This window comes from Gastrolobium bilobum, unplaced genomic scaffold, assembly GCF_033153095.1.
Source record: "Gastrolobium bilobum isolate Gb01-03AN ecotype WA unplaced genomic scaffold, APGP_CSIRO_Gbil_v1 utg4377, whole genome shotgun sequence".
NCBI lineage: Eukaryota > Viridiplantae > Streptophyta > Magnoliopsida > Fabales > Fabaceae > Gastrolobium > Gastrolobium bilobum.
The window spans coordinates 1,120,614-1,137,337 of record NW_026895684.1 but is presented as its reverse complement, the minus strand read 5'-3'; the positions used below and the strand labels follow the sequence as shown (position 1 = coordinate 1,137,337).

The window sequence follows — 16,724 nt, the reverse complement described above, 5'->3', positions numbered from 1 at the left end:
TTGTCTTTTTTCTTAACATGACAAAAAATTTGGTTCATGTAAAATAAGCGATATAATTTTTTTTAATGCATTTAAAACTTTCTTTAATTTTTTTTTCGGAAGCACTGTCCCCAGATTCTCTCCACTAAGTATTCGGACTAAATATGCACACATAAATAAAATTTGTTGGGTCCGCTACTGCAATCATTCATTTAAAAGTTATATTTCTCTCTCTCTTATCTTATTATCAATGATGGATTGTAATCAAATAAGACATAATCACTTTCCATATAATAGGATCCACTCCGAGACCTATCATTGATTCATTGCGAAGTTGGAAATCTGATACGCAATAAATGTTTAAATTTAAGAGCGTGGCTCTTTTTTCTTTTTTGGCCTATGTATTTATGGCTTTGCGTTCTCAAGTGGAGTTGCGTCTAGAATATTTTGATATCACTACCAAAAGAAAAATCATTTTATTTTGATTTCATTTATAATACTTGCATTACTAGCATCTTTCATTTAAGGATACCCAAATGTATTTGGTCTGCCACTTTGTTTCTTCTTGGTTTAGAGATGCGTCCTAAAAATCCTCCTTCAATAAAACAACGTGAGGCTTTTCTCTCTCTTATACACCCCCAGGAACTTTCCCCTAATCTTGGTCCGGATGTTGAAAAGAATAGAGTAAATATCTTTTTTTATTTCCTAACAAAAAATACGGTCTTCACTTTAGTCCCTTACAAAAATAAATTAATCAGTTAGTCCCTAACAAATTCAAAGTGGACCCATTTAGTTGAAATCGTGGTCCCTCACAAATTTAAAAAAGACCCATATTAATCTCTCAAAAGGACTAAAATGGGTCCACCTTGTATTTATTAGGGACTAACTGACTAATTTATTTTTGTAAGGGACTAAAGTGGGGAACATATTTTTTGTTAGGGATCAAAAATGGTCTTTACTCAAAAGAATAATATATTTTTATTAAACGTGCATCCATCTTTGCAATTCGTCCCCAGCTTAGAAGTGACCGAGTGTTTTTAGTTTGTTAAGACGTTAATGCAATTCGGCTCATACATAATTTTTAATTTGTATTTTGACGAATTAATTTATGTATTATAATTTGGTGAATTTAAATTTCTAATTTTGATGGACTCGAAGAAAGTGTGTATTAAAAAAGTTTAATAAAAAAATAAAAACTAATTTGTTCTAATTCAATTTGCAAAAAAGCGTGCTTAAAAACAACACTTTAACAAATAATAATTTATAAATATATGTACGTAAAGGAGCAGTGTTCCATAGCCCGAAAGGTTTTTATCATAACAAAATAAAGTTGAAAATTTGAGTGCGAGATAATACCATATTGATTGAGAATAAATTAAGTAAGAATCATGCGAGTAAAGTGACGCATAAATTAATTTTCTTTAAGGTTATGATTTTTTAATTATATGCTGTCCAATCCATTTTTTGTTTATCGTACAAATATAAAAATTTCAAAACTGCATATAATATAATGAGTGAAAATAAAAACATTAAAAGAGTAAAGGATAACTAGAAGAATGATAGTAAATATAATTAATTTAATCTCAATCGAACCAACTCGTAAAGTTGGCTCAATTGGGAGAGCTAGTCCAATAGTAATATGAATGTTCTCAGCTTGAACATGTGAAAAATACTTTTGATTTATCCATTTAATTTTCCTAAACACTCCAAAAAAGAAGAAGAAAATTTCAGGAATTAAATTAATTTTTTTATGAAACTAAAATATAACTAGAAGAATTATAGTAAATATAACAAAGAAAATAGTAATAATTCTATTGTATTGTGACATATATGAAAAACTTTACATATGAGCTTTATTATTAGCTCTCAATCCATTACAATGAAATAAATGATAAAATTAAAATTTTTTAATTATATATTATTAACTCATAGGAATTATAAAAGTTACACATTATTTCTTTGAGATTATAGATATCCACATTAATATTATTTGTAATAAATTAACTGAATTGAATTTGATCAGCTTATTTATTTATTTTTATTACATTAAACTCAAACTAAATTGCCTGAACATCCCTGATAACTAATGGAATGAAATGGAAAAAAAATAAAAATAAAATATTGCAATTTAAATAAAAAATTATGAAATTATAACAATTTCAAACTTATTTATGAAGGAAAAAAAGATGTGTCATTTTAAATGACACACCTTATATCCTTTCACTCTCACAAAGAGGTGGGACCCGCACCTTTAAATTTTTTTTACTCATTCTTTCTCCTATGATTTATCTCGTTCTCTCATTTAAAATGACATTATTTTGTGTTTTTCAAAATGATACACATTTTTCTCATTTATGAATGTGTAGCAACCAGTCGCGTCTAAATCTGGGCGCGACCCACTTAAGGATGACACGTAGCATAAAATTTTTCAACTTGATCGGGCGCGCCCAAATCCAGGCTCAATCAGGGAAGATTTGCCTGAGGATGACACATGATACAAAATTTTAGAAGATCATAACTTTTGGCTCGGAAGTTTGAATCAGATGATTTTTTTTTTATTCTACGTAATTTTTTGAGATCTATGCACTGGCGGCAAATGTACACAATTTTGTAATCACACAACTTATTAAAGAAATTACACAAACTATCCCTAATTCATAAATCCTACATATAATGCAGAGATCCTAACAGCGTACAAAATTTTGGGATACAGATACTTACTTTCGAACAAGTTGAATAAGTTTTACATAATTAGTCACGATTATTTGTTATTGTTAGAAAGTAAAAAAATAATAGTAAGAATTAATTAATATCATTTACAGAGTTAAAATGTGTCAAACATGACATAAATAAGTATTTTTTTTGGAATTTTTTTTGATTGCATCGTCTTCCGTGTGCCACGTGTTATTATCGTGTAAGTTACGTCCAAATTTAAGAGTGATTGGATGGGCGCAACTCATTGCTACATATTCATAAATAGATTTTAAATTATTACAATTTTATTATTATTTTAATTATAAAATTTTAATTTTTTTTTGCCAAAAAAATTGCCAGAATCCAAGTATAGGCGCAACTCATTGTTTGTTTGTTTGTGTTAAATATACACACCAACTCCTACCTAGTGTGCATCTGACTGTTCCCACTTCGCGTATCAATGCATCGTCATCATCATCAACCTTAAAATAACCAACACGCAAAGCCACTCAAAGTAATGGAGGCTTGGAGACACAATGTGATACCAATCTCTCTATTTAAGGATAAAACACAATTATTAAATAAAGGATGATCAGGCTTAGTCTATTTTAATTGGTAAATCGTACCAAATTAATTTTTTTTTGGGGATACAATCGTACCAAATTATTGAAATATATATTAAGTGGAAACTAAAGTAGATTTCAGCAATATTATTTTCTTAAACAGTTTTTATATATTCATACCAAAATTTTTACATTAATGTAACATTGGTTAATGAATGATGTATAAGCTTTTTATTAGTACTGTGTATTTTTAGTATGTTAATAAAAATATTATACATTGTTAACCAGAAATTTATACATTATTAATCTATGTAAAAACAACGAAACTAGAATAGTCTACAAATAACATTTTTATTTCTTAAAAAATGTTAATTATATAAAAAGACGGTTTTCTTTAATAAAGATTATTTCTTCCAATTTTATTAAGATTTGATTCGTGGGCTTAAGTTATCCATTATTTAACTATTTACATGCCTTTTGGAGAATTTTTTTAATAAATATATATAAAATTCTAAAAATTTCAAAATAGAAAAAAGAGACAAAACCAAGATAAGAATATTCCCAACTCTCTTATTGGGTCATGTCTCACACTTGTGTAATAATTATAGAAAAATTAAAACATCCGTGAGACTTGTTTCAGCAATAAAGAACAAGGAGAAACGCTTACCAAAAAAAAACAAACAAGGAGAAACGTAATTTAATAAATAAAAAAATAAAAAATTGTTTAGATGAGTTTATTCTAGTCAAGCAGACACGAGGCTTCTATGATTGCCTTTTTACCTACTAACAGTAAACTACATTCAAATCTACATATGCCTATCTCCAAAACTTTTCTTTTTTAATTTTTTTAATTCTCTCTTGCCTGCACAAGAGAAATAAAATTTCAGAACACATAAAATAGAAATGGGTCTCGCATGTATATTTTTTTTCTTAATTATGGATTCTATTTATAATTTTATTTCCATGAGATAATTTTTTCGGTACAACATAACAAAATATTTTCAATTTTTTTATTGACAGAACAATTTTATCTTTTAGTTAACCCCAAAAGGATAATTAAAAGAACATGTTGTTGATACATAAAGTCCCATATTGATTGTATATATATCTCAACATGATCCCTCACGCAAGAACCCTTCGAGCAAGAAGCGTGGAATTGCACAGATCTAATTCCACTTTAAAGTGGGAGACGGTGAGAATTGAACGATACACCACCCCAAAAGCTAGCTCAAAAAATAAAAACATCCAAGATATTATAAACTCCACGTTAGTTACTCGTATCTCGAACTATATGTCTGAACACACGTTTCTATTTTTATAAAGTATTGAGTGAGAAAAAGTCCGAGGAATGTAATCACCGATGATTTAAATTAAAAAAATACTCTGTAAAGTAAAAACATTAATTCTCACATTCATTACACGAGTCTTTTCCTTTTTATAAGAAGCCCTTCATTCTCATTTCTCACCAAGTGCCCTTCAAAACATTGCTTGTGAGCATTTCAGAATCAAAGCTTTTCAGCAACCATGTTCATGGCAAGTTTTCTGCTACAGAAGACTAGTAATTAGGCTTTTATGCAGGGGAACAGCGTTCTCCCAAACACTTCAATAAAAACATGGCTTTGTCAGACATTGAGACATGCACAGTAGTTGATCCAGTGATGGAAACTGAGAAGACCACTCATGAAAGGTCTCAGTGGGTGGTCAATGCTCCTGATCCTCCAACTCTGAGGCATAAACTTGTTGGTTCTGTGAAGAACACCATTTCACAGAATCAAGCAAGGTGCCATTCTCTCAGAGGCCAACCCGTACCTAAAGTTGTGCTTTCCTTCTTGAAGGGCATTTTTCCTATTCTTGAGTGGGGCCAACATTATACAGTAACCAAATTCAGGAACGATTTACTTGCAGGTTTAACCATTGCTACTCTCTGCGTTCCTCAGGTATAATAACTCTCTATATAGCTGCACAATTAGAACATACATCATACAAAAAGTGAAACTGACACAGATTCTGTTTCCATGCAGAGCATTGGGTATGCCACTTTAGCAAAGCTTGATCCTGAATATGGCCTATGTAAGTTACTTTTCAGAGTTGAGATTATTATGTTTAATATTTTGAAATTGGATTCGCTTTTTCTGGAGTTACTGCACATAATTTATATCCAGTAAATCAATACGAAATCATTTTGGGACGGAAATTATGGTGTTTTTGTAATTTTAATTTATTTCAGGATTATAATAGTCTTTATATTTATAATTTTTTAAGATTTCAATATCAAAACGACATCGTTTTGGAAATAAATACAGATAACTTACCTGCGTAAATATTTTTTCCTTTGAAATTATAGAGTTGAAATTAATATATCTTATGCTTTAAATAAATTAGATACAAGTGTTGTGCCACCTCTTATCTATGCTTTAATGGGAACCTCAAGAGAGATAGCAATTGGACCCGTGGCAGTGGTATCCCTTCTTTTGCCATCAATGATTCAGAAGTTAATAGACCCAGCTAATGATCCAATTGGTTACAGAAAACTTGTTTTCACTGCCACTTTGTTTGCTGGTTTATTTCAACTAGCGTTTGGACTCTTCAGGTGGGTATGTTATTTACATGCATGAGCGTATATTATATTATGTGGCTCATTATCAGTGTTAACCTTTGATAATAAATTAATAGGTTGGGGTTCCTTGTGGATTTTCTGTCTCATGCTGCTATTGTTGGATTCATGGGGGGAGCGGCTATAATAATTGGTCTTCAACAGCTGAAGGGACTATTTGGGATCAATCATTTTACAAACGAAACAGACATAATCTCTGTCATGAAATCTGTTTGGGAATCATCTCATCATCCCGTATGTTACACTTTTTATCCCTTTATTGTTGCTTTTACTGTTTGGTTTGCTGGCTGGCTGCCATAAGGGTGAATGAGTTATTTATGAGGGAAAAAAATATTAAATAACTATCAACACTTCTCTATTAACCACCTCCTGCATATATTGCTCTCCAGATAATTATCTAAAATATCATTATCGCAAACTCTGAATTTTGTGATCATGACTTTTTCACTATTTAAAAGTGGAAAATAATATTCACTATTATGTAAAAAATAGCACCTATTATGAAGTATTAAATATTATAATTTCGAGGGGCAAGAATTTTTAAGAAAAAAAAAATTAAATTTCTTTAACTTTTTTGTAAGAAGGGGACAAAAAGGAAAACAAAAGAAAAAGTAATACTACTAATACAAAATGTTATAGGGCTCAAAAGTGCTATAGTATTGATACTACAACGAATTTTTTTGTATTATATCTATATATAATTAAAAATAATAGATAAATTCTTATTGCATTACAAAATTCATTTGTCTCACGTTGAATATATTGAGAAAAGAAATACTAAGTTTCACTTATAAATAGGGAACTACATAATTAATGCAGTATTTTCTAGTCTGATTTTAGTAGGTGATACCCGAAGTTTTAGTACTATCTACTGAAAAAAATTTATTTCCCACATGTTGGTGTTGCTATCTAAACACTATATATATCGGATAACATATATGCTGTCCTAGAATTTGAACCAAAAATCATGACGTGAACACTTGTAATTGTTCAACTGCAGTGGAACCCCCGCAATTTTGTCCTGGGATGTTCATTCCTCATTTTCATCCTGTTTACCAGATTTGTGGTGAGTGATAATTATACAAAGAAGTAACTATCTTGTTTTTCTGAACTATTTATTTCTAAAATATATTTTTGTCTAATGCACGGTTCAAATTCACCCTGCCAGGGTAAAAGGAATAAGAAACTGTTCTGGATGCCAGCAATATCCCCTCTAGTGTCAGTTTTGTTATCAACTCTTATAGTTTTTCTGACACGTGCGGACAAAAGTGGAGTTAATATTGTCAAACATATAAAAGGAGGACTAAATCCAAGCTCCATTAATCAGATACAGTTGCATAGCCCCCATGTTGGAGCATTGGCCAAAATTGGACTTCTTGTTGCTGTTGTTGCACTCACTGTGAGTACCCAATTTAATTTACTCTTTATATGCAAACCAATTTAATTTTTATGTGGGGTTCCAATTATCAATTTTTCTTTTTTGTTATCTTATTGATTATAGGAATCGGTTGCCGTTGGCCGATCTTTTGCATCCATGAAAGGTTACCACCTTGATGGAAACAAGGAAATGTCATCATTAGGCTTCGTGAACATCATAGGATCCTTTACCTCTTGCTATGTTGCAACTGGTAAGTTTGATAAAAGATGGTAACATGAACACCAATTTGCTCTTTTTTATTTCTAAAACAAGCTTGTTTTCATTTTATAGGTTTTAATTTGTAAGCACCACTAACAAAACATAGAGAAAGACTTAATTCTTAAATTCCTTAAAATATTCGATCAATATATTCTGGGATATTCTTATTATACGTAAAGTAACCTAGTTGATAGTGCAACCATCAAAATCACTATCAATTTCAATTAGGTAAGATTTTGGTAGCTAAAGTTTGCATAGAATTCTCGAAGTTATTTCATTAAGAATTGATTCCGTGACGTTTACCTATTAGTGGGGAATAAAAGACTATGGTCCAATGTAAAGGTACAAGGTTCGACAGAGCACAAAATTAAACTAGCTAGTGGAAGAGTATATACGTTTTGTTTTTATTGGGGAAGGTACTTTATGGTTAGGATCTACAACGCATGATTGAAATATTTTAATCTTCTATCACTTGCAAGAAGAAATTTGAACACTCATGTAACCGACCTCAAGTGGAACCTATTTAAAACATTAATTAAAGTAGCATTTTGGCTAAGTAATATTTTCTTTGATTTAATAATCCGCAGGTTCTTTCTCCCGCACAGTGGTAAATTTCACTGCCGGTTGTGAAACATTAGCGTCAAACATTGTGATGGCCATTACTGTCATCATATCACTGCAATGTTTCACGAAGCTATTGTATTTTACCCCAACTGCAATTCTTGCTTCAATAATCCTTTCAGCTCTCCCTGGACTTATAGACATCAACGAGGCCTACAAAATTTGGAAGGTTGATAAGGTTGATTTTCTTGCTTGCATTGGAGCTTTCTTTGGGGTGCTGTTTGCTTCAGTTGAGATTGGTCTGCTAGTGGCGGTAAGAGCACTTCTTTGATCACTTTTCAACATTGCTAGCTTTTGCAACCATGTGCTCAATGTCCCTGTTATGTACTGTTATTGATATTAATTAATTTCAAGTCAAAGTTGGAGCTCTAGGTTGACTAATTCTAAGGGAACATATAGTGGTGGAGCTAGCTAGACTCTAGGAGGGGTATTTATTGCCCCTCAAGTTCGTTAAATCTTTTTCTCATATTACATTCAGATAGATTTTAAAGAAAGGTAATGTAACATAAGTTCCCACCTCTTTATCTTTATTGTTTCTCATGTACCAAGAAAACTTGGAGAGTTCTTCAAACCTAGTTGCATATCGATCCACTATCGTGTTGACCTGTCTAAGTTAGTGTGAATTTTGCTTTCTTTCATCCCCTCTCATAAAATTTTCTGGCTCCGAGTTTGGAAACATTATTTTAAGCTCCAGTCTAGCACTATCTTATCAACTGTGCTACAAATTTCAATCGCAGTAGTTGTTGGGCTTCCTCCTTCAATGCTAAGCCCAAGCCCATTGAGGAGTTCCCTAAAACCCTACACCTAGATCTCACCTCCTCTATATATTTATTAGTTGTGGGTGGAGGCTAGGTCAGAGATTAAGAGAGAGATTAGAAATTTGAGAGAAGATTGTTTGAGCAAAGATTTATGCTTTGTATTTGAGAGATCTCTAGAGAGAGTTTGAGTGAAACATCTCTAGGAGGTTTGATTATCACCATTGTTGGAGAGGTTGAGTTAACCACCACATTAGTGATTATGATTATTTATAACCATTATTTTCATAGTGGATTTTTGATCTGGACTAGGTCCCGTGGGATTTTACTTCTTTATTGGAGAAGGTTTTCCCACGTTAAAAACTGCTTGTGTTCTCTCTCTCCCATTTTTCGTATTGATTTTCCGCTGTGCTGCCCGACCTGGTGAAGTTCAGGCCGAGGTATTGCCGAGATCCAAAATCTAAGATATCATTGACTGAATTCCGCAAAAGCTGCTTAGCCGAGCTTGAGGGAACCGAGTTCCAACAGTAGTCACTGTCATAGGTCACCTCTCCACCGACCACCATTGTATATTCTTCAGAATCACCACTAACACAATTATGTCATGGAATCTAACACTTTTGAAAAGCGCAGCACCAAAAATTCTAAATTAGATAAGAATTGATTACTTTGAGTTGAGCTCCCAACTCGAATATTTAATATGAGTCTATGACAAGGAGGGACGTAAACTAAATATTATAACATTATTATTGAGCAATCATGAGATGCAAATAATACTTAAATAATGTTCGCTGCATAAGTTTGTGGCCAAGTTGAGAGGATATATAGCTAGTGCGATTTCTTCTGTTTGTTTTTTCCCAATCAAACTGGTAACTAAGAAATTTAGTTTTGTACATCTCAGAGGCCTTGCTTTTTCATTGCACAACAAACTGCTACCATTTTTCACTACCTTATTGAACTAACATGCAAAGCTGAATTTTGATAAGCAACGAATGTTGGTCCAATAAGAGTGACACAAAGTGGATGGGTTTGGAAATTCCAATGTCTCCTTATATCAGTATCAGCACAATGAAAAGAGCCCCATTATCAAGGGTAAAAAAGAGATGTTTGATTCAAAAAGCAAGTAGGAACAACTAATGTACTCAAGGGTAAAAAGAGTAAATTAAGATCATTCAAATTTATTTTCAGGTGGCGATATCTTTTACAAAGATCATTTTAATCTCGATTGGAGCAGGCACAGAAAATCTGGGAAGACTTCCCGGCACAGATATATTCTGCGATGTTCATCAGTATCCTATGGCTGCTAAGACTCCCGGGGTAGTAATAATACGCATAAAGTCTTCATCACTTTGCTTCGCTAATGCCAATTCAATCAGAGAAAGGTAGTAGGCACTTGCATAAAGCACACATAAGCATTTACAATTAAATATGAATTAACCGAGTTTGACCATCAACTAACTCGTCAACCTAATCTTATTTCTAAGGATCCTGAAGTGGATCATTCAGCAAGAAGCAGAGGGGAACAAGGAAGACCCCAGAAACATTATTCACCTCGTAATCCTTGACACCTCCAGTAAGTTGTTTTTCTGAAATACAGGAAATTGAAAACCCTTGAAAGAAGATTTTTATAAGAAGAAAAAAAAAAAGGAGAGAAAAAAAAATACACATAAAATGCATCAATTACCTTTGCTGATTTAGTTATATAATATTTTGTTACTGATAAATGTAAAGTGCAACAGCCATCACCAACGATGATTCATGTGTGGGTTTTTTCTACTTATATGTTGTAACAGTCTAGTAGCCTAATCCTGAACAGTTCATTTCATTATATTATTATTATGGTAGATTTGGTGAGCATTGACACCTCAGGCATTGCTTCTCTAGAAGAACTGCATAAGAGTTTGGTCTCAAGTGGGAAGAAGGCAAGTTTTGCTTTGAGGTTTTACACTGTGATTTCGCAGTTTTCATGTCTGCATGGTGCCTATTAACCTACTCCTAGTATTAATTTTTCTCAGTTAGCAATTGTCAACCCAAGGTGGCAAGTGATTCACAAGCTAAAGGCTACAAACTTTGTCAAAACAATTGGAGGAAGGGTATTCTTGACTGTTGGAGAAGCTATTGACTGCAAGCTGGATTTCTAAATGACTGCTGTATCTCTGCCCTCTGTTTATAGAAATCACGTGTGGGAATAAAATCTTAGCTTTTCATGTGTGAGTTGAATTGCAATGTTGTAACTTTACTCATACAAGATGCTTCTTTTAGGTGTGTGATTTTCCTGCCCAGGAGTACTTTATGTACAATATAGCGGGACAGAAGAATAAGTCCTCTTCCTGTTAGGCACATAGGAAGTGCGAATTAGGTTCTGTACTATATAGGTTTGTAACTATTATGTATTAAAAGAACTATTTGGTTTGTGTGAAGTTTATGTCTCCATCTGCCTACAAAACTCATAAGAATGTTATAGAACTTTGTAGGAACTTAAGAAGACAAGCAGATTAAGTTTTAGTTTTAGTTGACATCACCTTAATTGTTCAAAACTAAGTGTGATGCTGAGATTACGAATTCGTACTTGTATCTTCAATATTTTTAATTTAAATTCAGGACATTATAAATAAAGTTTGTCGGGAATTATAAATTATTTTCACTGTGATTATTCATTATCGGGTACTAATATATATATATATATATATATATATATATATATATTTGAAATATTTCAATCGGTTCATCGATTCGTGATTAGTCCGATTCGGGACGAGTCCTTAAATTAAAACTGTAAACCTCTCCCAAAGACGGTATTGGAAAAGATTAAACATATGTTCTCACTCTCACCAGCTCAATTTTCTAATGCCAACTGAGCTACCATAATTTGGAGGGTAATAATATCTTTGATTTAAGAATATATCAAAAATATATTTGTCTAGTTTCACCACAATCACAACCCACAAGCGTTTTTGGTTGAGTCAAATGTTGGCCCATGGGCCATGGCCATGATGGCCGTGATTTAATACAAGACACTTTGTGATTGTTTGACGGACATTCATGATAAAGTGTGTTCTCCATGCTTCATTTTCTCCTTTTCGAAAGAGAGCAAATTCACAAAAAGAAAAGAGGGAAGGGCCACCCCGGGGGAGAGCAGAAAGCCAACTATGCATTTTAATAGTATTTGGTCCGGTGTTTTAAAAATCACTTCAATTGAAGAATTAAAAAGGTTAATAGTTCATGGTTCACACGGTGCAATAAGATAAAATAAAAATATATGGATACTATTAAATGTTTATATATATATTATATATATATATATATATATATATATATATATATATATGGATTAGGATCATTTTACACCAGTGTAAGTTACACTCTCATTCTTATCCGTGGATCTCACTTATATAGAAGGGCTCAAAATTTTTAGTAATGTGAGCCATTGGATACAAGTAGATCAATGGTCAAGATTGAGTGTAAGACTTCTAACTCTTACACCAGTGTAAGAATATCCTGCCCCTATATGTATATATATATATATATATATATATATATATATATATGGGTTTTATAAGTATCATGTTGCAGAAAAATAAATATGTTATGCTATAGAAACACCACATGTGGGGCCCATTGATTTTCCTAAAATAATAAATAAATAAAACCATAGATTTTGAAGGGTTTTCTCAAAGGATACTCACTTTCCTATAACATGATACTTAGGTAGTGTTTGCATTTTAAATTGTGGATAAGTCTTCCGTTTTATCTTTTGTAATATTCACGTGTATATATGACATTCCTTTGTATGGTGACAAATGATGAATAACAAATACCATTTCTAATAATACCTCTAAAAGGGAACTTGTGACCTGCTATGCTGAATCACCTTTATCTAAGGTGATTGACAAGGCAGATGTTCATCGGGTTTGCTCGTTGGGATTGTGTCTCTCACAGACGTTATTAGAGTTATAAGGCGTTCTCTACTATCAGATTCAGATGATCAGTGAGAAGCACAATTTTGTGCCAAGGTGGACAAAAGAAAGATATTGATGATGTAAACATCCTCACATACGTTGAATAAAATTGGTTGTCATACAAATTGCACGAAATGGTTGTTTACACTTTATACATAAATTAGAAAACATATTTGTTTTAGACAAAAGAAACTGAATTTCTTATGACAAACAAATTGCAGTACGGGTATACTAGGAACCTTCCATCAATATGATATATGTAACATAAAAGACCATCATCTTAGCCTTCTTCTTCTGGGCGTAGTTGAAAATCATCTTAAAACCTCAGTTCTTCTTCTTCTCCTATGTGTTGTCTCTGAGCCTAAAACAACAATTGTGTCAACATTCATACTCGAAGGAGGCACAGAAGCTGCGGCTGCAGAATTGGTTGCAGCAACATATCGAGCAAGACACTCTAACAAATTTGTAGCATCATCACTAAAAGTTGAATTTCTATTAACAACACGAGGATTTGACTGCCTGCTTCCACCTACCTGGTGATCATGCATATACGATTCAAAGTCCTTAACTAATCTTTATGCAGAATACATTGCAGAATTTAATCTAAAGTACAAATCCAACTCCAACAAGAGAGAGCCCCATTCCTAAAACAAAACCCATATACAGTGTCCTTGTTGTGGCAACAATCACCTTGTTATAGTCTTTCTCAGCAAAGGAACTAGCTAGAATAGTCTGTGAGCCATAAAATACGCATGATGTGAATTCTTAGAAAGATTTTGAGAAGTTAAATGTATAAGGTACATCACAGTTCTAATCAGTCCTCGCAGACTTCTTCTTCAAAATTTCTAAAGGGGCACTTGTGGAGAGGTTGGCATACAGAAGTGGTGTGGGAACATATATGTTTAGATAGAGAGCTTCTTTGCTTCAGGGAAGAACATGAAAACAAATGGTAAGTTTCAATGGGAAGCTGTAGATTCAACGGAAAAAAATAAAAATCATTTCCCCCTACCCGTGACTTATAATTAACAACTTAAACAAAAATGAAGTTATCATTATCCAGAGGAAAAAAAAAAACCAAATAAACTCTTTGCAACATAAAAAATCCAGTCTATACAAAAAATTATATTATAAATCTTCAACCGAAACCTCATCTCATAGATTCCTGCATCATGAATAAAGGAAAAAATAACAAGCACCTCCCTTTTTTTCCTTAGACTTTCTCGTTGATTTGATTTCTAACTTCTAAATTTTTAAACAAAGCATGGAAATAGAAAAGGGAAAAACTCAAAATACTTCTCCTTTGAAATTTCTACAGGGTCACTGGTAGAGAGGTTGAGGTAGAAGAGTGGTGTGGGAACTGCTTCAACTGTGAAAACAGAAAAAAGAAAAGAAAAGAAAGTAGGTATGCTTCGTTCAGAAGTTGTAACGTCAATGAGAAAAGAAAGAAATGAGCGGAAATGGAGAAGTTCAGAGAAGAACGAGGTAAAGATGACAGTTGGAGTCACGTGCCTACTATTCTTTTTGAAGTCGTGGCCGTTGGATTAAAGTGCAATGGATGGTTCAGATGGGGTGTAAGAGTAAAAATCTTACACTGGTGTAAGTTGATCCTGCCCCATATATATATGGGTTTTATAAGTATCATGTTGCAGAAAAATAAATATGTTATGCTATAGAAACACCACATGTGGGGCCCATTGATTTTCCTAAAATAATAAATAAATAAAACCATAGATTTTGAAGGGTTTTCTCAAAGGATACTCACTTTCCTATAACATGATACTTAGGTAGTGTTTGGTTGGGGAGAAATTTTATAATAATAGGGAAATGTAAATACTAGGGATCTGCAGGGAAAATGAGTTAGATAGGAAAGTTTTAAAAAAGTTGTTTGGTTGGGCAAAATTTTACCAGGATAATTGAATGAAATTTCTGAATGTGTGTTTGGTTGAAGATAAAATATTGATGTAAAAACTTAACGAAATTACAAAAATATCCTTACAAAAACATGGTTTTGACCTTCTGCTCATCTCTTATTAGCTTCTATGATATGCTTTTCAGACTGATGCTCTTGTTAGCTTGCTTCCATTAATTGGATCTTCAAATGTCTGTTACCTTTTATATAAATTTTCCCTATTTATAGATGTTTGGGTTTTAATATCTTCAAAAGTTTCAATATAGGTTCTTTAACTTTGTTGGATCCAAGAATTGGAGCGGTGACAGACACATTGAACCAAACAAGAATGTTTCATTGGGTTTATGGTAACCATCCTATCAGTATGGTAACTGTAGCATCAGAAGCCTTGCGATAGTTCTGGTTAGTATGTTTCATCCTTAACAACAAGAACCAAACAAGATGGAGGGGTAAAGTTGTCATGCTTTTCTTTCCATTTTCACTTACCCGCTTTCTCACAACAATTCGACCTTCACAACCGGCTTCATCAACAGTGTTTATATCCAACTTTTACACGTTCTCATGGATTGCTACCTAAACCTCATTGACGGGCAATTGAGAAGAAAAGCCTGAACCAAATGTGGAGAACGATGAATCCCACATCCACTTCCCCAGGATAATATTGAGAAATCCCCAACCAAACACTACCTTATAAATCCCTACATATATATGTGGTTAATATTTAAGTGGGTGGGGCTTATGAAGAAAAGAAAAAGAATGAGAAAAATAAAATCCACCCATTTATATATATATATATATAGGGGAAGATTATGTTTACAAACTTTTTGTTTATAAACTACACTATGTCTGATCGATCATACTTTAATCAAGAGTGTATGACCGGTCATACTTAGTGTAACTTGTAAACAAATCATTCTCTCTCTCTCTCTATATAGAGTATATATACTTTTTGGTCCTCAGCAAATTTAACGATGCCCGCTTTAGTCCATAGCAAATAAAAAGGCCCATCGTGGTCCCAAAGAAATTCAAAATGGATCCATTTTAGTCATTTTAAGGACTAATATGAGTCTTTTTTAAATTTGTGAGGGACCACGATTTCAACTAAATGGGTCTATTTTGAATTTCTTAGGGACCACGATGGGCCATTTTATTTGCTAGGGACTAGAACGAGTATCGTGAAATTTGCTGAGGACCAAAAAGGGTATTTACTCATATATATATATATATATATATATATATATATATATATATATATATATATATATATATATATATGAATGAATGAAAAGTATTGAACATCAGTGAGAGTAAATCTTATTATACTTATATTATATAAATAGCTTTTACGGATGCATGCTGAATTTTATCAAGTCAACCATTAAATTGATAGTTCTCATTAAGTGAATTAAGTTTACAAAATTGTGTACACTATCAAGAATTTGTTGATATTTCATTGCACAAATATATTTTAACGCATCATATAATTTTTAAAATATTAGCAGATGTCATTTATAAAATTACATACTTCTAAATGTCTAATTTATATAAAATTTGGTGTATATGATCATCAAGATAATATCTCATTATTCAACGGTTAGATTGGTTAAATTCATATTATACAAAAGTTATAAATGATGTCAGCATCCAAGAATTACTCATAGTAAGATTGTATATACGAGTGTTAAATTCTCTGTTGTTTTAGTCAACATAATTGTGATTCATTGGAACGGAAAATCCAAGTTTGTATCCGAAACTCTTTGTCCAGAGAATTTTGATATCAATATTCATTTTGATTTCATTTACAAATACTTGTTCTATCAGCATCTTTCATTGAAGAAGTATGCTTTAAGAATTTGAAATAATCAAATAATTGAAGTATACACAAAATGAATCTGTGTTGCCATAGGTTTCTTTTTGGAGGTTGAGTCTTAAAACATATTCCGCAGAAAAGTCCTTAAAAACCATACTGTCATCTTGTGAATGCATGTCTTCCT

The 16,724-nt window shown here is 32.4% G+C and overlaps 1 protein-coding gene across 1 annotated transcript; it reads left to right on the top strand.

Moving 5' to 3' along the window:
* The first annotated feature begins 4,849 nt into the window (after positions 1 to 4,849).
* On the top strand, positions 4,850 to 11,003 carry LOC133290004 (sulfate transporter 2.1-like). The gene is made up of 12 exons (XM_061488047.1): positions 4,850 to 5,173; positions 5,258 to 5,306; positions 5,619 to 5,826; positions 5,910 to 6,084; positions 6,851 to 6,916; positions 7,019 to 7,249; positions 7,352 to 7,478; positions 8,074 to 8,360; positions 10,051 to 10,244; positions 10,347 to 10,435; positions 10,708 to 10,784; positions 10,878 to 11,003. The coding sequence occupies exons 1-12, from the start codon at positions 4,850 to 4,852 to the stop codon at positions 11,001 to 11,003; spliced, it is 1,953 nt and encodes a 650-aa protein (XP_061344031.1).
* Positions 11,004 to 16,724: the final 5,721 nt, after the last annotated feature.